At 40.6% G+C, this 20,548-nt stretch overlaps 1 protein-coding gene across 3 annotated transcripts in view; it reads left to right on the top strand.

Moving 5' to 3' along the window:
- HSD11B1 (hydroxysteroid (11-beta) dehydrogenase 1) overlaps positions 1 to 20,548 on the top strand; it is a 59,720-nt gene that overhangs the window by 14,533 nt on the left and 24,639 nt on the right. Inside the window, exons 2-5 of one of the 3 annotated variants that reach the window (XM_011975827.1) lie at positions 9,049 to 9,162; positions 9,944 to 10,074; positions 10,870 to 10,981; positions 11,105 to 11,290. In XM_011975827.1, coding sequence (XP_011831217.1) covers positions 9,075 to 9,162; positions 9,944 to 10,074; positions 10,870 to 10,981; positions 11,105 to 11,290 — 517 coding nt within the window. In that variant the 5' untranslated portion in view covers positions 9,049 to 9,074. Of the gene's footprint in view, positions 1 to 8,922; positions 9,163 to 9,943; positions 10,075 to 10,869; positions 10,982 to 11,104; positions 11,291 to 20,548 lie in introns of those variants that run through there. The other 2 variants (XM_011975826.1, XM_011975825.1) reach the window with 2 other exon arrangements.

The raw sequence follows: 20,548 nt of genomic DNA, 5'->3' as shown, positions 1-20,548 counted from the left end.
AAAAAAAAAAAAAAAAAATGTTAAACATAAATTTACCATATGACCCAGCAATGCCACTCTTGGGCATATACCCAAGAGAAATAAAAGCATATGTCCACAAAAAAAATTTCATACTAATGTTCATTGCAGCACTGTCCATAATAGCAAAAAAGGGGAAAATTCCAAATGTCTGTGAACTGGTGAATGGATCAACAAAATGTGGTATATCCATACAATGGACTATGATTTGTCAATAAATGACACATGTTACAATATGGAAGAATCTCAAAAACATGTTAAGTGAAAGAAGTCAGATAAAAGATCACATGTTGTATAGTTATACTAATACAAAATGTCCAGGGCAGGCAAGTCTATACATGGAAATTAAATTACTGGTTGCCTGGGACTGGGGGTGGAAACAGGGAGTGACTGTAAATGGGCAAGAGAAATCTTTTTGGGTGATGGAAATGTTCTAAAATTAGATTGCAGTGATGATTTCTCAACTCCGCAAATTTATTCAAAATCATTGAATTGTACACTTAAAATGAGATAATTTTCTAGTATATAAATTGCACTGCAATAAAGCCGTTAAAGAAATAATCATGTCAGTTTCAGCATGATGAATTTGAGATATTTAGGAGGCCCTCAGAAGGAGAGCGGTTTGGGTAAGCAGGTGGTTATATTACCTGAAGCTTAGGAGAAATTCCACAGGAAATAGAGACTTTTAAGACTCATCCATCAACACAAAGGTTGTAATTATAACCATGAGAGAGAAGGAAATCATGCAGGGAATATAGAAAAAAAAATGAGAACAGAATGAAGGCCAACTCCAACATTCAAGGAATCCAGAAGGAAAGATAAGCCTATAAAGAAAACTGAGAAGCAGTGAGAGAAATAGGAAGAAAAGCCTACTGACTATGATTGACAGAAGCCAAGGGAAGATGTCTGGGGAGGTTAAAATGGCAAGTGATGCTTAATGAGAAGGATCAAAGAGGAAAAAAAGCATGGTAGAAAAATCCAGCTGGTTATGCGGGAGCCCAATAACATTGCTGGGCATAGCTCCAGGGGTTGCAAGTCCTCAGGGTCAAGGCCATCCCAGCGCAGCCTGGCAGGGAGAGTGAAGTGTTGATGGAGGGCGTGAGGCTGGATTGAGGAGCTGAAAGAGTGTAGAAGATTCAGAATTTTTTGCATAAGGCAATGAGGAGATACAAAGAGCCAGTGGATAGAGTTCTGGGGTGAGGATGAAGAGGCCACAGAAGGCAAAGGCTTCATGACTTGAGAACAAATGGCCAGAACTACAGACTCCAACAGTGAGCACTCATGGCCCTCAAAGATGTGCCTCTGCTTGCTTCTCCAGCCTTCTTCCTGTGTAACCCCACCTTGTAAAATTCAGTTATCCAGCCATATGGAACTTTTCATAGTTTCCCAAACATGCCTTTCTCTTTCACACCTCTATTTTCCCACACAGCTTCCTATGCAAAGAATGTTCTACAAACTAGCCCGCCCCTCTCCCCACACACTACTGAACCCAACTCAATGCTGTTATCATTCTTCATTTCCTGGAGCATTCCTGCTCATATTTCAACGTGGATCAAAACAAACAACTTTCTGGAAGCAGCTCCTGCTTGCCCGTCCCACATGTAGAATGGGCTACTCCCTTCCTTATGCCCCTACTGTAGACTTCCATTAGTGCACTGGTAACATCTTACACATTTCATTTATTTCCACATCATCTTCTTCTAGAGCATGGATAGCATTTCACTGGTGTTCTTATTCATAGTATCTGACCAACAGTAAATACCTAACTAAATAAATGTTAGTAGATGATTCCTCCAACCAGCTGCCATGTGGTATATACCTCTTTTGCTACTTAGGGCCTTTTGGGGCTGTTTGTGGCCAGGATACTGGGCTCCACTTTGGTAAAGGTGGACCAGATGGCTATCAGTAGCCATGGTCCAGAATGTTTTGTCCACACCTAAGACCATTTCTCAGGTTCTCAAAGCCCAGTGCCACTTCTAAGCTTTTCAAATTAAACACAGGACACCCAGTTAAATCCAAATTTCAGATAAACAATGAATGATTAATGGTTTTGTTTTTTCCTTGAGATGAGAGTCTTGCTATGTTTCCCAAGCTGGTCTCAAACTCCTGGCCGCAAGAGATCCTCTCTTTGGCCTCCCCAGTGACTGGGATTACAGGCAAGAGCCACCAAACCTAGATTGAATCATGTTTTAGTATAAGTATGTTCCTTTCAAGACATCTTCCCTTCAGTAGTTTAGGTATATTTCTTTCAATAGTTTATCTCATCTTGACAGGTAGACAGCTTAGATAGAGGATAGGTAGATAAGATAGATAGATAGATAGATAGATAGATAGATAGATAGATAGATAGATAGATAGATAGATAGACAGATAGATAGATAGATAGGCAGGCATCCTTAAAATAACTATTTGTCATTTATCTGAAATTCAGATTCAACTGGACATTCTGTATTTCTATTTGCTAAATCTAGCAACCCTATGTCCCACCAGGGGCAAGTGACTTCCTTCTAATGCTGACATCCCTGGAACCTTGACATGCCCACCTGGCTGGGGCTGTGGTGTCACCCTAGTGTGCTTCCTGAAAGTTGAGCTGACCAACCAAGAAAAAACACAAGATGGGCCAAAGCCCTGTGGTGGCCATGCTGAGGTCAGTCCTCTCAGCTGTGCGGGGCTCTTCCACTGCTCCCCATGCTGCCAGTGTTTCAACAAACCTTTCATTGAATAACTTTATTTAGTTATTACATGGCCCCCTCTCTCTTTTATGCTCAGGTGTAAATCCACAGGAGCTAGGCAAAAGGGAAAACCTGAAAAACTACAACTACAACATGCTTAGAACTGTCTACTTAGATCATGCCCTTAAAACATAAAAACAACAGAATTTTTTTTAATTATAAAAAGAACTGTTTGCACCTCCATCTCCATGGGGGGCAGGGATCAGACCATGCTGTGACCTCGTGAGGGTCTCTTCTTTCCTAGAAGGCCCTTGGCTCTCCAAGGCAAATAGATTCCAGGTATTCTACCCCCTCAGTCCCCTATCACAAGCTACATGTGCCAGGCAGGAACGGGAAAGCACACAGAGGGGAATTTACCTTATGCCTACTTCATTCTCCCAGATCCAAGATTCCATTAGGTAAAAAATAGAATAAATCTGTCCATTGAGATTGACATGAAAGATTGACAAATGAGAACTTCTCCCCTCGTTAGACATACACATGAGGGAAGAGAACAGGAGGAAGGGAAGGAGGAGGAAGTCTATTATTGGATAAAATCGCATGAAATGATAGTTCTTTCTATAGCGAGGAAAATATCTTGGCAGCTATGAGTTCCTAAAATCAGACCTGAGGAACTGGGGTGAGAATGGGGTTGGGAGTGGCAAGAAAGGGAGAATTTTATGCATTATTGTATTAGCTTGTTTTCACACTGCTAATAAAGACATACCTGAAACTAGGAACAAAAAGAGGCTTAGCTGGATTACAGATCCACTTGACTGGGGAGGCCTCAGAATCATGGCAGTGGGTGAAAGGCACTTTTTACATGGCAGCGATAAGAGAAAAATGAGAAACAAACAAAAGCAGAAACCTCTGATAAACCCATCAGATCACAAGAACAGCAGGGGAAAGACCAGCCCCCATGATTCAATTACCTCCGCTGGATACCTCCCCCAACACGTGGGAATTCTGGGAGATACAATTCAAGTTGAGATTTGGGTGAGGACACAGTCAAACCATATCATTCCGCCCCTGGCCCCTCCAAATCTCATGTCCTCACATTTCAAAACCAATCATGCCTTCCCAACAGTCCCCCAAAGTTTTAACTCATTTCAGCATTAACCCAAAAGCCCACAGTCAAAAAGTCTGATCTGAGACAAGGCAAGTCCCTTCTGCCTATCAGCCTGTAAAATCAAAAGCAAGCTAGTTACTTCCTAGATACAATAGGGGTACTGGTGTTGGGTAAATACAGCCATTCCAAATGGCAGAAATTGGCCAGAACAAAGGGGTTACAGGGCCCATGCAAGTCTAAAATCCAAAGTGGTAGTCAAATTTTAAAGCTCCAAAATGATCTCCTTTGACTCCAGGTCACACTGATGCAAAAGGTGTGGTTTTGCAGGGTACAGCCTCCCTCCTGGCTGTTTTCATGGGCTGGTATTGAGTGCCTGTGGCTTTCCAGGCAGATGGCACAAATTGCCAGTGGATCTACCATTCTGGGGTCTGGAGGATGCTGGCCTTCTTCTCACAGCTCCACTAGGCAGTGCCCCAGTAGGGACACTGTCGGGTATCCAACCCCACATATCCCTTCCACATTGCCCTAGCAGAGGTTTTCCATAAGAGCCCTGCCCCTGCAGCAAACTTTTGCTTGGGAATCCTGGCATTTCCGTACTTTCTGAAACCTAAGGAGAGGTTCCCAAACCTCAATTCTTGATTTCTGTGCACCAGGTGGAAGGCTCAACACCATGTAGAAGCTTCCAAGACTTGGGGTTTCCACCCTCTGAAGGGAAAGCCTGAGCTCTAGGCTAGCTCCTTTCAGCCACTTTCAGCTCCTTTCAGGCTCCTTTCAGCTGGTATGCAGGGCACCAAGTCCCTAGCCTGCGCATAGCACAGGGACCCTGGGCCCGGCCAATGAAACCACTTTTTCCTCCTGGGCCTCTGGTCCTGTGATAGGAGGGGCTGCTGTGAAGGTCTCTGACATGGCCTGGAGACATTTTCCTCATGGTATTGGGGATTAATATTTGCCTCCTTGCTACATATGCAAATTTCTGTGGCTGGCTTGAATTTCTCCTCAAACAATGTTTTTCTTTTTTATATCATCAGGCTGCCAATTTTCTGAACTTTTATGCTCTGTTTCCCTTTTAACATGGAATGCTTTTAACAGCACCCAAGTCACCTCTTGAATGCTTTGCTGCTTAGAAATTTCTTCTGCCAGATACCCTAAAAAACCTCTCTCAATTTCAAAGTTCCACAAATCTCTAGGGCAGGGGCAAAATGTCACCAGTCTTGTTGCTAACACTTAATAACAGTTACCTTTGCTCCAGTTCCCAACAAGTTCCTCATCTCCATCTGAGTTTACCTCAGTCTGGACCTTATTGTTGATATCACTATCAGCATTTTTGTCAAAGCCATTCAACAAGCCTCTAGGAGGTTCTAAACTTTCCCACATTTTTCTATCTTCTTCTGAGCCCTCCAAACTGTTCCAACCTCTGCCTGTTACCCAGTTCCAAAGTCACTTCCACATTTTCAGATATCTTTTCAGCAACAGCCCACACTACTGGTACCAATTTACTATATTAGTTCATTTTAACACTGCTGATAAAGACATACCTGAACCTGGGAACAAAGAGAGGTTTAATTGGACTTACAGTTCCACATGGCTGGGGAGGCCTCAGAATCATGGAAGGAGGTAAAAGGCACTTCTTACATGGCAGTGGCAAGAGAAAAATGAGGAAGAAGCAAAAGTGGAAACACCTGATAAAGCCATCAGCTCTTGTGAGACTTATTCACTATCACGAGAAAAGCACGGGAAAGACCAGCCCCCATGATTCAATTACCTCCCCCTGGGTCCCTCTCACAACATGTGGAAATTGTGGGAGATACAATTCAAGTTGAGATTTGGGTGGGGACACAGCCAAACCCTATCAATTCTCATTTAATGTTAAGATCCTCTCCTGTTTCAATGTTGCAGTGTTATTCTCCCAGGAAAGGCAGAACCTCTGAACACAGTGTTTACCTACTTTTTACTCAGGTTTGCCCAAGAAGATTCATTTTCAAAAGAGATCACTTGCTTAACAAAGCTACTAAACAGTCATGAGAAAGCACTACAGCTGCCCCCTTCTAAATGGCAGGTGTTTCTTTCATGATCTGCGTTTTATGCCAAATGCAAGGAACTTCCCCTCTGGCTGCCCCTCCTCACATTTTTGCCATCTCCTATCAGTCTCCCCAGATCTGGCCCATCCTTCATAGTCCCATTCTTGTTCATTCAGCCCCTATGCACTTTTCACTCTGTTGCTTGTGCTTGATTCCATTTATTCCGGTGGGAATGATCAAATCAGAGAGAATTCCTGGCTGGGCTCTAATACTCACCTCCAGCAGTGAAAAGCCCATTCTGTGCAAGTGGGCTCCAGGTATCCGGTGAAAGCCTGCTCTGGAATGTGAATGGTCAGTGCATTACAAAGGAGGGCGCAAGGAGTGGAGTGAACAGTTCGCCCTTTTGCTATGGAACTTTAATGCAATCAGGGAATACTTGACTTGAAACAAATGCTAGGCGAAAACAGTTGTATTTCATTTTGTCTTTATTATTTTTTAAAACTTTGTTGAGAACCCCAGAAAGAAGATTTGGGGGATGGGATTGATCTGTTCTGACCAGAATGCTGAATCCCAGTGATTTCCCCAGATTAAACCAGGCTCCAGGAAGACAGCAATTTTCTTATTGCTGCAGTATCTCAAAAACACTAAAACAGCAAGTTTATTGAATGCCTATTTTGAAGCAAGGCTAGTGGGAAATGGAAAGAGACAAAGATGAAAAAGACATAATCCATGTCCTCCAGGAGTTTACAAGCTAATGAGAGAACCAGTCGTGTAAATATGGACACAAAGTGGATTAGATGTTTATTATATAATATGGTTAAAGTGTGATCCCCATGGGTCTCAGAGACCCTCTTGAAGGGTTGAAAGGTCAAAACTATTTTCATAATTACGCTAAGACATTACCTTACTTTTCCAGAGGCTACGGGATGTATGCTAATGCCACTGCCCTGACTGCTAATAGAATGTATGCTTATGTATTCTTGAGTTTTAGAAAAAAATCCTCAGTCTTAATTTCTAATGCATCAACTGCAATAGCAATATCAATAGGTAAAACCTGCACAGGCAAAAGTTCTTTGAGGTCCTTGGAAATTATTAAGAGTATACAAGGGTCCTGAGACCAAAAATTTGAGAACTGCTAAGATTTAATGCATCAACTACCATTACACAGTGTGCTTGTTTCTCATTAATGCATTTTATATAGCAATTATTTTATCTAATCCCATGAAAATCACTTTATTGGATGCTTTTGACATATCCTTATTTTCTAGCATCGTAGCTATTAGGTCATCTAATTATTAATCTGTTTGTGTCTTTGGGTTTAAATGTGTCTTTTGAGGCCACACAATGTTGGACTTCATTTTTTAATGGAGCCAACAATCAGCAATTGTTAATGCATTTGCTTTGTTTTCTATTACTCTGCAGTTTATCTTACTCATTGTTATTTTTGCTTTCTTTAAATTTATGTTTTCTTAATGGACTTTAAAATTCATTATTTCTTTTTTATGTCAGACAATAAAGGTCCCTAGTCTGCCCATCTTTCTATCATTTCAGCATCATCATATTTCAAAATAACTTTTCATTGTTTCCTACAATTTTACTATTAATAGTATAGGATTAAGAAAATAAACCTTATCTGGGTTCTGGCTGGTACTTCCTTTCCTCTAGGGATGAAAACGGAGTCTAGTCTGTAATACATCTTGCTATCATGCATATCTTTATAAAATTATACAAATGTATCTTACAGTTCTAAAGGCATGTAATCTAATTTTTACTTGAATTTTATCTTTTTTCTCTTTTTGTCCTTCATAGACCTCGAGCTCTGTCTAGCCCTCAACTGTTCTCAAATCTCCATTGTTTTCTACAAGTGACCCTCACAGCTGTGAGCCTTTGTTGACAAATTGTTTCATCTCCTCTGGGTCTTAAATTATTTTTTCTTACTCTAAAGTGAAAATTTGATGAGTGTTTCCAGATACTGCACTTGGAATCATAACTTAATTTCCCTTAACCTTGTGTAAATTCTGTCCCCCACTACTCCCAACTCCTATCCCTCCTCCAAAGCACTGATACTTATTATCACATTTAAATTTTTTCCCTGCTCTACTGATAACTTACAGAACGCAGGATTGCATTGTGATGGGGTAATTTCCATGATTTGATTGGTTGGTTTTGAGTTGAAAAACTTAACAATGATACAGCTTAAATTCTTTGAGGATTGTTCCTTCATGAATTCATGCTACGGACATACTGAGGTGGTTATTTTTATATTCCCTGATAATAAATTCTAAATTGCTAGGGGTTTCTCACCACCCTCAACCTTTTACTGTTACTAGATCTATTTTTAGCTGGTGTGGGCGTCCCCAGCTAGTTTCACTTGCCTAATGCTAGTTCTTTTTTCTTCTACATCAGGTCGCCTCTTCCTAGCATCTTCTCCATGCTTCTTGTTCCTCTACAGAATTTACAAGACCCAGTTTAATAGTTTTGTGCTTTTTTTGTCACTCATTATTTCTTCTTTGTTCTCTGTTAAAGTAATAAGTGTACGATCCATTGCACTTGCCTTAGAGTCTTGAACCAGTCTTGGATTTCCCGCCATCTGGGTTCTGGCTGGCTTGCAATTTCTCCTTTGATGTTGTAATACTTTTTCATTGAACTTGAGTGTGGGGCTTATAGAGCTTGTTTGCTTTCATTATTTTTTCCCAAAATGTGCACATTTTTTTTCTTAAGCTTATTTTGCTGTTTTGTGCTGTTATTTTTAATTGCTTCCGACTGGGTGGGAGAGTAGGGGGACTGAAAGTGAGATTTGGCTTGAGTTTGGCTCTCTTTGCTATTACTCACATTTCCCCCCAGAAGCCCTACATGCACTCCTCTCTCTCTGTCTTTGACAAATCACTTTTGAAAGATCATTGATCCCTGGCGTAAATGGTGTTAAGAGTAAGATGGACTTGGGTAGGGATGCTCAGGAATCCAGTCCTGTACAGTCATGAGCTTGGCCATCTGGAAGTCTCCTCTTGCTCAATGAAATGGAGTAAACATTGTCCATTATGAAATCCACCACACAGGCTGCCAGGGACGAATGGGATCCCACCCAAAGCCAATCGCTGCTCTGACAGGGAAATTGGCTAGCACTGCCTGAGACTACTCCAGCCTCCCCCGTCCCTGATGTCACAATTCAGAGGCTGCTGCCTGCTTAGGAGGTTGTAGAAAGCTCTGTAGGTTCTCTCTGTGTGTCCTACAGGAGTCTTCAGGCCAGCTCCCTGTCGGATGGCTTTTATGAAAAAATATCTCCTCCCCATTCTGGGGCTCTTCATGGCCTACTACTACTATTCTGCATATGAGGAATTCAGACCAGGTAAGTACCCATGTGTCTCACTTTGGAGGAATAGGTTTTAAAAACACAGGGGTGCTTAGTGTTCCTGAGGACCAAGATGGTTCTTGATCCTCAAAGTTGGTGAAAATGAGGGAACCCTGAGGTAAAACAGTACTTTTGTGTCCTCCAGCTACAGGCTGTGGGCAGGGGGGAATGTGTAGGGAGGGTAATCGTGTAGCCAAAATCTTGCCAAATAGGCCATGCTTTATTTGGCACCCTTAATGGAAAGCAATTTCAAATATTCTACAAAAATGAGAGTAATACCCAAATTCACAACTCAGCCAGCTAATTGGGCTCTATGAAGAGACTGATAAGTGGGAGGCAAAGAAAAAAAAAAATCTCTGGAGATGATGACTACATAGAAGTGAGGGAAAATCCCTGGAATTTCTATGAACACATGTGTTTTGATTCCTTGTTAAATATACTTTCAATTGAGCAAAATTGAAAGAGTCCAGAAATGTCTGGAACTCCAGCATTTTAGCTGAACCATGTATGACTTTTCTGGCCTCATCCTATGATCTCTTTCCATGGAGGTTTTTAGAAATGACAGTAGGGAGGCTGTCAGCCCAAACCTCCCACTTCAGAGCATGTTTATGAAAGACGTGGCCTGTTCCCACAGTGATTTACACAGTTTGTGACAAACTGATCTGGGCTCATAACCTTTAAGTTACAAATTGAGATAAGCCTGCCTATATCCAGAGAGGGAGAAGGAATTTTGCTGCCAACTTGGGTATGGTCCTCACTTCCTTTTGGGGTTCCTCAGAGATGCTCCAAGGAAAGAAAGTGATTGTCACAGGGGCCAGCAAAGGGATCGGAAGAGAGATGGCTTATCATCTGGCGAAGATGGGAGCCCACGTGGTGGTAACAGCGAGGTCAAAAGAAACTCTACAGAAGGTGAGGGTTCCATGCCCGCAGATACATGTACCCTCACATGCCCAGATGTGTTCTTATATATGCTCACATATACACAGAAGCTAGCATATCGCAGATCTATATACAGATGCACATGCACACACACACACACACGCTTAATTTTGTACTCTCATATATAGATTCAAACACCAAAAAACCCACAGGAATATAAAAGTATGCATTTAAATATTCATTTGTGTGTGTGTGTGTGAGAGAGAGAGAGAGAGAGAGAGAGAGATATTCTGCAACAGAGTCCTTGAGCTATACATGCTCACAGACATGCCTAGTCACACACATTTACACATTGAACTACAGATACATAGAGATGTTTTCAAAAACTGAAATCCCAGTACCTGCTCATGAATACGTATCCTCATACCCATGCAGACTCCCAGGCACATGCCCTCTCATAGACTCACAAACCCAAAGATGTACAAACATTCACAAACCTAGAGCTACCCACATAGTAACCAACATCTACACTCATATTGCCTTCAGAAATACTTATTTACAGAAGCCATGAGCATAAATCATGAACTTAAACCCCAGCACTGTGATGATTTATTCACTTACATCCCACCGTGTTCCAGAAAATATTTCAGAGAGAGGACGATGATCATGAGGGTTATATTCGGCAACGCACACACAAACATACTTACCATTTCTTACCTAAACAGGGCTGTGAGCAATCTCTCATTTAAGCCCCCCATTACTTCAGATACTATGCCCCAAAAGTCTGCAGCTAAGACTGATGCCATTTCTGCTTTGTCATTGCAGGTGGTTTCCCACTGCCTGGAACTTGGAGCAGCCTCAGCACACTACATTGCTGGCACCATGGAAGACATGACCTTCGCAGAGCAATTTGTTGCCCAAGCAGGAAAGCTCATGGGTAAGGCTGTTTCTCTTCCCTCCTCCTCTGAACTTTGCCCTTGGGGTCACCAAAGAGCTTTTGGGAGGAGAATGGGAAAGGAGTCAACCCCAGATGATTTCTTAATATAGCCATCTCTTGCAGGAGGACTAGACATGCTCATTCTCAACCACATCACCAACACTTCTTTGAATCTTTTTCATGATGATATTCACCATGTGCGCAAAAGCATGGAGGTCAACTTCCTCAGTTATGTGGTCCTGACTGTAGCTGCCTTGCCCATGCTGAAGCAGAGCAATGGAAGCATTGTTGTCGTCTCTTCTTTGGCTGGTGAGTGGGAGAGGGACCAAAGTGGAAGGTAAAAGAAAAAAAAAAATGCCAGGGATGATGCTAGCCTCTGAAGTAGACATAAATTTTTATCAGTTTCCCTGCAGAGAAGTAATAAGGGATTGGTCAAGGTAGGTGGGCTACAAAATTCTTTTAAGTAACGGAGAAAAAGCAGCAGCTCAGATTGCCCATTGGAAGCCTGAATTGTTTTCTACAAAGGAAGGTCAAAGGGACTTGAGGGGCTGCTGGAGGTACAGCCTGTTCTGGTCCTAAGGGAGAGGCCTAGTTACAATATTAACTTGAAGTTGAAATGTTCATAGTAATATTAAACAAAAGCTGATTAACAGCTTACTCATACGCATGAACAGGCAGATGTACTGATAAGAGACTTGCAGGGGGATGATTTGTGGACTCAATGAGAGGCACGTATCCCGAGTAAAGAAGACACTGTTACAAACTAGTGACACCATAAAAAAATGAGGGATTGGTCAAGGTAGATGGGCTACAGAATTCTTTTAAGTAACAGAGAAAAAGCAGTAGTTCAGAGTGCCCATTGGAAGCCTGAATTGTTTTCTACAAAGCAAGGTTGAAGGGACTTAAGAGGCTGCTGGAGGTACAGCCTATCTTGGTCCTAAGTGAGAGACCTAGTCACAATGGATAAAAAGGACTTTGCTTGCTCCATAACCAAAAACCATAGGTTGGTGAAGTTATATAATGTGAAGGTAGAACAGAGAAGTGAACTATTTCAACAACACACAGTTGTCTGATAAGTGGGCTAAGCTAAAGCTAAATAAAATGAACAACAAGAAAAAAAAAAAATGAACAGACCTGCCTATACTGGGTGTATTCTCCAAAATCTGAACATGTTAACATGAAAAGATCAATTTAAACAACCAGCTGGGTAGGGAGGAAATGTGTCCAGGGAAATATTCATGAAAAGATCTCTGTGGGATCAAGAGAGGTCCCTGGTGTTCTGGATGGTGGTAGTATCAGAAGCCATCACCAGTAAAAAAAAACCAGTGAGTTCCCAGCTCGGGACATTTCTAGGCCCGTTTTTATCATAGATCCAGGAGACAAGTTCCGCACATCTTTGTTGATTAGTCAGTTAGAAGGAAAGTGCAAACACCAGGATCAAAATCTGCCATCTAAGTGTAGTTCCTGGCAAAATAAAAACAAATAACCTAGAGGACTCTGTAAACTATTAAGCACTTCACAAACATTCTTACTGAAACTAATAGCACCATCTGTGTTGTAAAGAGTTCTCCTTTCTGGCCCAGGGAGGGCCTGCATAGTGATTGGATAAAGGGGCAGTGTGTCTGTTTTACCCACCAAACAGAGTGATTGATATGCATCCCGGTGCTTCCCAGACAACACAGACTCCCCACCCCTCCCCAGACACAGATTCTCTCTGGGCTGGAAGAAAGGGAGAGCTTCCGGATGCATACTGAGTGGGAGGGTGCTGGGCACATCCCCAATCCATCCCAGGGCATTGGCCAAACTTCTCACATCAGTCATGATGTAGGTGGCTTTAATGATTTCAGTTGATTAAATAATACATTGACTCTAGGCAAAGGATGTATTTCACCTTTGAAGAATGTAACTTTCTAGAATGTACCCATGATCTAAATGTGCTCAGAAGGACTAAGAATTACTGTTGAGCCCAAGGACATGATGAAATTCCGATAATCTCTGTTTCCCTGTATCTCCTACACTTATTGAATGAAACTTGGTAATTTCCATGAACTATGGGAGGCGGGAAATCTAGCTGGATGAGTATCTTTGGTGTTTATTGTTTGTGTAGCCAAGATTCCAACTTTTTTGCCTTGAAACCTGTCTATCAACTTGCAAAGTACAGACACATTGCTGTCTTGCCGCAACTGAAGAATATTCTCTGCTTTATGATGTATTCTTTTAATCAGTCAGTAAACATGTTCATTAATCCTTCCTCTTTAAAATCTAAACTCTATAAATATGGGATGCTAAACATCAAGTTGATCTTAAGGTCAGCCAAACAGTACTGGGATGGAGTTTTAATCATTTCTTCTAGGGAATACATTAAGTTGTTTATTGAGTTTCAGTGATAAAGAATTGTTTTTATCCACAATGCATTTCTGGGTATTGCATTACATGGGAATGCTATACTTCTAATATGTTCCTTAAAGGCTTGGTTATCTCTGTAGCATTAACAGAGACAATATTGCTGCTTCTGGGAACCTCCTTGTAGTCCACATCTGTCCACTATTCATGACCTTTTCTTGGCAACCTATTCAGCAAGTTTCTTGTATATGTAACATCCTGTTACATTGATTAGCCTCCTCTCCTTCCACCACTTGCTAGTTAGGATGTAAGTTCAGCTACTGTAACAAAGACCCGAATTTACAATGGCTTAAGCAAATCTAAATTTATTTATCTCACACAAAACACGCTGGATAGGCATTCCAGGGTGGATAGGACAGATACAGTAGTTCTGTCCCATGAGGCTGTCCAGGAGGCCTTCTATCTCAGAACCACCAGTCCTAGAGTGCTTGTTTACAACTGCGTGTTCAAGATGGCTCATTGGCATGTCTGAATTCCAACTCAAGAAAATGAAAAAATAAGGATACCACCTGGAAAGTGTACACTTTTCTTCTGCCACAGCTGGCTGCAATTGTTACCTTTATTCAAAGGGAACATGTGTCCAACTAAAAATCAGGAGTTCTATTTCTGTAAAATACACTGACATTGATAAACAACTAGCAATCTCTCCCACATCAGCCATGCTAAAAAACACATAAGACTAGAAAAAGAGTATGGCCTCCAGGCCATCCCACATATGAACCACACACACACATACATACATACACACACACACACACACGCAAGACTCATTCCCTCCACATGCAAGGTCCATCACAAAAAACAAAGTCCTTCCATCAGGCAGTGCGTGCAGGGGACAGTGGGGTAGGAGAAAGAATGGAAAGAGAGTACCTATATAGTATTCATGAAACCAACTGAAGTAGAGATATTAATACCTCAATTTGACTAAAACATCACTGGAGTGGGCAGAGAACATTTGAAAACATCTGGAAAAAAAAGTTTATCTGACATTAGTCAAAATAGGTCATCTTAGGTTCAACATTAGAAAAGTAAAGTTGGTTTCATTTTCGGGCTCCTGGGCTTGGTGAATCCCATCAATGTGGCATGTGTCATCAGTTGCACACATGGCAGCTAGAACTGAGCATCTAAGGCCATTTCTCCACCTGCTTTATGCCCCTGAGAGGAATCATGGACAAACCCTGTCTTCCTCTGCTCCTTTCTCCTCTCAAAATCTACTTAGCCCACTACCTCCTATGAAGTCTTTTTCAGAACTCACCAGAGCCATTTCAATGTTTCTTCTTTGTCTTTATCTACTATATTTTGGTAAGTTAACTTTAGAAATCTGACTTCCTCATCATTTCTCTTTTTTGGGTTTATTGGTAATTCAAATACAACTAATACTACTCATAACTACTAATAACACAAATGTTAAACATACTCGGCAAGCATATGTGTAGGGATAGTAATCCTTCTGGATCAAGGAAAATGCAAGGTATATTTTGAAGTGAATTTGGACATCATAAAAGACTCGGTTGCTTTAAATATTCAAAATGAAAATAGATCAAAAGGAATAAAAGAACCTTGTCAAAAACTTTTGAATGTTCAGACTTCTCTTGAGAAGCTCCATAAAGCGTCTCCAGTTAACTATTCACCTTTCTCCAAGTAAATCTTTTTAAAAACTCAGCGTTCTCTCTATATAGATAGTCTTATTCAAATGTATTCCTTTTCTGTTTTACTCATTCGCAGCATTGTTTCATACTGTTTTTTAATGTACGTGTGCAGTCTTTCAGGCACTTTGAGTTGACTAGCCAGGGGCAAACATTCATAAGACAGTGCTTTGTGGGAAAACTCAAACCAACAGATGAAGTCACTTGCTGGATCTTAACCTATTTGTCAGTGGAGGTCTGCCTGTGTGGTCTAAACCTGTTTCAAAAATTCAACATTATGAAGAGGGGAAAAAAACCAGGTTTTTCAACTACACATATCAACTAACAGGACTTGGAAGACCTATAGCGATGTTTTGCATAGACAAGGATATACACATGTTAATGTCATCCCCGCCTTCAGTTCAGTTCTGGCATACCCACTCCTTCCTGAAAGGTGGGCCAGTGTCTCAATGTATGGCTATGCCTTAGGGTATTGGGGGAAGGGGGAACCCAAACTCTAGATTATGAACGGGCCTCAGAACTAGAGTGGAAAGGGGCAATTTATCCCTTGCCACAATTGTTCTCATTTTTCTAAGAAAAGATGCCTCTTTACCCTTAAATCCAATTACCTCAGAAATAATCTTCAGGAACCAGGATTTCTGAGGTGAGTGGAAGTGTTTATCCATGTGAACGTAAGTATTTACATGAGGGATGGGGAGCTGCGACGGCCACACAAGGTTGAACTGTGTGTTGGGGGATGGGTAGAAGTATGCAGAGGTGAGGTATGTGTGTATGTAGACGTGTCATCCATAGGGCCTATAAGAATGCCAAGAAGGAGATCAGATCTCAGAGTAAAATCAGCAACCTGGGCATAAAAATTCCAGAAAATTTGTTCTATAAAATGTAATCATTGTTGCCTAACTTTAAGAGATCGTGTTTGGGCAACACTGGGAGGATTGAGACAGAATCTGCTAGATTTTTCTAGGAATTCAATTCTGCATCTGCCCCCAAAAGAAAGGAGTAGGGGAGATTTGAAAGGGAGGAAGACTCTTTGATGAAGACAGTGACAATTTAGTGCAGGCTGAGAATAATACAATGCTACCCATAATCACTGTTACTTCGTGTTTTCTTCTGGAAAGACTAGGTAGTCGAGGTTACTTATGTCTGCTAGACCACAGGTTTCATTCAAGTGCACTTGTGGATGGAAATAGCAAGGTTCTACCATCGTTTGTGTCTTTATGTCTCCTTACCAAGGAATTTGAGAAGGCTTACAACAGATACATTCTATCTGGAAAAACACAAATAGAAAACTAGGTCTTAAGGAAAGGAGAATATAAATGTGCCCAAATTAGACTTGGTATAGATCCTGTGCTTAAGCTTCAACATTGGCACTTGAATTTCTTAACAATAACAAAAAGAAAAGAAAAAGGACAGGATCAGTATACAGCCAGCACTCTGTATGCCTGGGTTCTACATCTGTGGATTCAACCAAATGTGGATCAAAATAAAATGGGGGTAATAAATTAACAGAGTTCTAATAAGTAAAACTTGAGTTTACCACATGCTGGGTACTATGTTGAATTCACAGAAGTGATATAAGATGTAGGCACCGAATTAGGTATTATAAGTAATCTAGAGATGATTTAAAGTATACAGGAGGATGTGCATAGGTAATATGCAAATACTACACCATTTTATATATGAGGGACTTGAGTATCTATGAATTTTGGTATCCACAGAAGATCCTGAAACCAATCCCCCTTTGAATACTGAGGGATAACTGTACTCAGAGTAGGGAAAATGCATGATTCTTATATTCATTTAATTGTTTTTTATTTTTGTGTATTTTTTAAAGTCTAGGTCTTTATTTGTCATTTTGTCTAAGGTAATTTGGAAATATGTACCAGTAGCCTTAAGAATGTTTCCTTTGGCCGGGCCTGGTGGTTCATGCCCGTAATCCCAGCACTTTGGGAGGCTGAGGCGGACGGATCACAAGGTCAGCGTTCGAGACCAGTCTGGCCAAGATAGCGAAACCCCGTGTCTTCTAAAAATACAAAAATTAGCTGGGCATGGTGCTGGGTGCCTGTAGTCCCAGCTACTTGTGAGGCTGAGGCAGGAGAATCACTTGACCTGGGAGGCAGAGGTTGCAGTGAGCTGAGATCGTATCACTGCACTCCAGCCCGGGCAAAACAGAGTGAAACTCCATCTCAAAAAAAAAAAAAAAAAAAAAAGAATGTTTCCTTTATTTCACCCAGTCTAAGTGCAATAATATATCAAGGAAATAGCTATTAAATTAGTCACAGATTTAGGTACAAAAACATTTGTTGTAGGATTTTTTAAATTGCAAAACATTGGAAGTAACCTAAATGTCTGGCAGTAGGAAAACAACTAGTTGTACTATATATAATTTATATGTGTATCTGTATCCATAGCTATATCTATATCTCCGGAAGGACATTTTCCAAAATACTAGCATGATTATATCTAAACTACAGAACAATGAATGATTTTTATTTTTAGCTTCATATTTTTCTTCATTTTCCAAATTTTCATTGTGTGTGTATGCATGCATGTGTAACTTTTATAATCATAGAAACATTTCAATAAGTTGTTGGGAGTGTTGTTTTTCCATTGCTTTGTGCCTCTTTTCATAACCTTTTATGAGAAATTCATTTCAGAAATTATTTGCTTCTTGCTGTGCTTCCTTCTTTTGAATATAATCGTATACACTCTCAATATCTTCAATGGATTGGCTCCAGGACCTCCCACAGATACCAAAATCCATGGATGCTCAAGTCTCTCATATGAAATGGCATAGTATCTGCATACAACTTAGGCATATCCTCCTGGATACTTTAAATCCTCTCTAGATGACTTATAATACCTAATACAATGTAAATGCTATGTAAATAGCTGTTATATTGTATTATTTAAGGAATAATGACAAGATTTTAAAAGTGTGTACGTGTTCAATACAGACACAAAATTATTTCCTGAATATTTTCAACCCATGGTTGGTTAAATCCACAGACGCAAAACCCATGGATACAGAGGGCTGCCTGTATTGATTTCCATAAGTAGAAGTTTGCTTAAGTACTTCAAGAGGAATGGTTGGGGAGAGAGAGCATAACTTCATGTCTGAGAAGTTTATTCCATAAACAAACTTGAACAAGTGCTTCCCAAATATAGTCATTCATTCATTTATTCAAAAAATATGCATGAGGGTCAACTCTGAGTCAGGCACTATGCCGGATGCCAGGGCTATGGCAGGGAGCAAGAAGGCAAAGGCAAGATACCTGTTGTGCACCCACATTCTAGTGTAAGCCAAGTTGTTACTGTATTGTTTATAGCTGTAAAAACAAACTAAAAAAAACTAGAAACAACCTAAGTAGCAACAAACATAAAACAAACACTCTAAGGGATAAAAATCATGTTACAGATCTATTGGAAGGCTTTTTATTTCTTGGTATACAAAATAATAGTATGTTTTACAACTGCTTGCCTCTGAAAGCTGTTGAAATACAGCATTTTACCCACAGTGACTAGGCTGTGCTCTCCTTAAAGGCAGACACATTGTTCATTCATCTCTGATTCCCTGGAGCTAACAAATTTGGCAAATAATCAACACATTCTTCTTGAATGAACAAATGCTAAAATGGCTTGCTAGTACCTGGATTTCTGACTTCATGTCTTTCCTTAAACTGTGTTGGAGACTCACAGTCATATTTTCCCTCCATATTTCCTTTCTGTTTCTAGGCCTTCGTGTCAGGGCTTCTTAATAAGGATACTATTGGCCTTTGGTGAGGGACAATCCTTCATTGTGTGGGACTATCTGATGCATTGTCGAGCATTTTTTAGCATCCTTGGCTCTGAATAATTCAATCTAAAAGCCACTCATAGAGACCAAGCAAGATAGGCATCTTCACGGGGGAGGAAGGTGGCAGCACAGATTGACAAACTTGAGTAGGATGGGACAGGTTTGTGTCACGGAGCAGATTTGGGACATCAGAGACTGAGTGAGATGAGGATGGCATCCTCACGTGGGGCAGCAGTGGTGGCCTAGTGTGAAGTTTCAGAGCCCAACTGGGCCAAGGAGGGCATTCATGTGGCACCTGGCACAGGGTATCAGAACTAAGGGGGGTGATGATGGCATCTGCAAGGGGGCCTGCCATGGGCAGCCCAACATAGGGTGAAAAAGGCATTCACCAGGTGTTCATGTAGTCTGGCACTGGGGTGTCAGAACCCAGGTGGGATGAAGAAGCCAAATGAAGAATGATCACATACAGGGGCATTAATCACATAAGTAATACATATTGCAGATCTTGGAAGTCCCAGGTTCTCACTGTCAATGTTACAAATACGAAAGGGAAGAAAATGAGAATGAATCCTCTAGTGTTGGATTGCAATTGGAAGTGTGGGTATGAATTAATAGTTGTTTAATATACATGGACAGATATATAAATATAGATGTGTGTCTATATATACATGCATGTATTCGCTCACTCTGTCCACTGACAGGACCTGGGAGCACACTTGGTGCCCAGATCTTGTTTTCTAAATATCATTCTCCACTTAAAAAAAAAAAAAAAAAAAAAAAAAAAACCACTGAGACTTCTTAGAGAAATGATTGATTCCAGGGCAGTGGCAAGAAAGGTACAAGATAAGCCTGAAAATCTTGTTCTGCCAGTAAGTACAGAACTGCTCAAAGGATAATAGGCACACATTACTAGGACACAGAAGCTAACTTTAAAGGGATCCCATTAGCCATACCTGGAACCATTTGGGGTATCAAAATAAATAATAGTAACAGATTATCACCCACTGCAAAAACAGGAAATAAATCCATAAAGTCATAAATAAATGCACGAATAAATAAATCAAGAGAGGGGAAGGATTTTTCATGAATAAATAAATCAAGAGAGGGGAAGGATTTTTCATGAATAAATAAATCAAGAGAGGGGAAGGATTTTTCATGAAAGCCAACTAATAAGAAATGATGAACTTAGAAAATCACCATTTGGTAACCATAATTGTAATAATTCAGCCAGGAAGCAACAAAAGATGCTAAAACTAGTGGGTAAAAGTTAAACAAGGAAGAGGATATTTACATAGTCTCAAAGTACTACCCTCTGTGCAACAACAACCAAAAACACCACAAACGACCTGATTCAAAAATGGGCAAAGGATATATGACAGACCCACAGCTAACATCATGCTGAATGGGGAAAACTGGAAACCTTTCCTCTAATAATTGGAACTAAACAAGGATGCCCACTTTCACCACTCTTATTCAACACAGTACGGGAAGTCCTAGCCAGGGCAATCAGGCAAGAGAAAGAAATAAAAGACATCCAAACTGGAAAACAGGAAGTCAAATTTTCACTCATTCACGTGACATGATTTTATAATCAGAAAAGCCTAAACACTACACAAAAAACCTCTTATAACTGATAAACAAGTTCAATAAAGTTGCAGTATACAAAATCAACAAACAAAAATCAACAGTGTCCCCATATGCTAACAGCGATCAATCTGGGGG

The sequence above is a fragment of the Mandrillus leucophaeus genome, unplaced genomic scaffold (assembly GCF_000951045.1).
Source record: "Mandrillus leucophaeus isolate KB7577 unplaced genomic scaffold, Mleu.le_1.0 Scaffold159, whole genome shotgun sequence".
Taxonomy (NCBI): domain Eukaryota; kingdom Metazoa; phylum Chordata; class Mammalia; order Primates; family Cercopithecidae; genus Mandrillus; species Mandrillus leucophaeus.
Note: the sequence above shows the minus strand (reverse complement) of the source record. Positions and strands in the feature narration are given on the sequence as shown.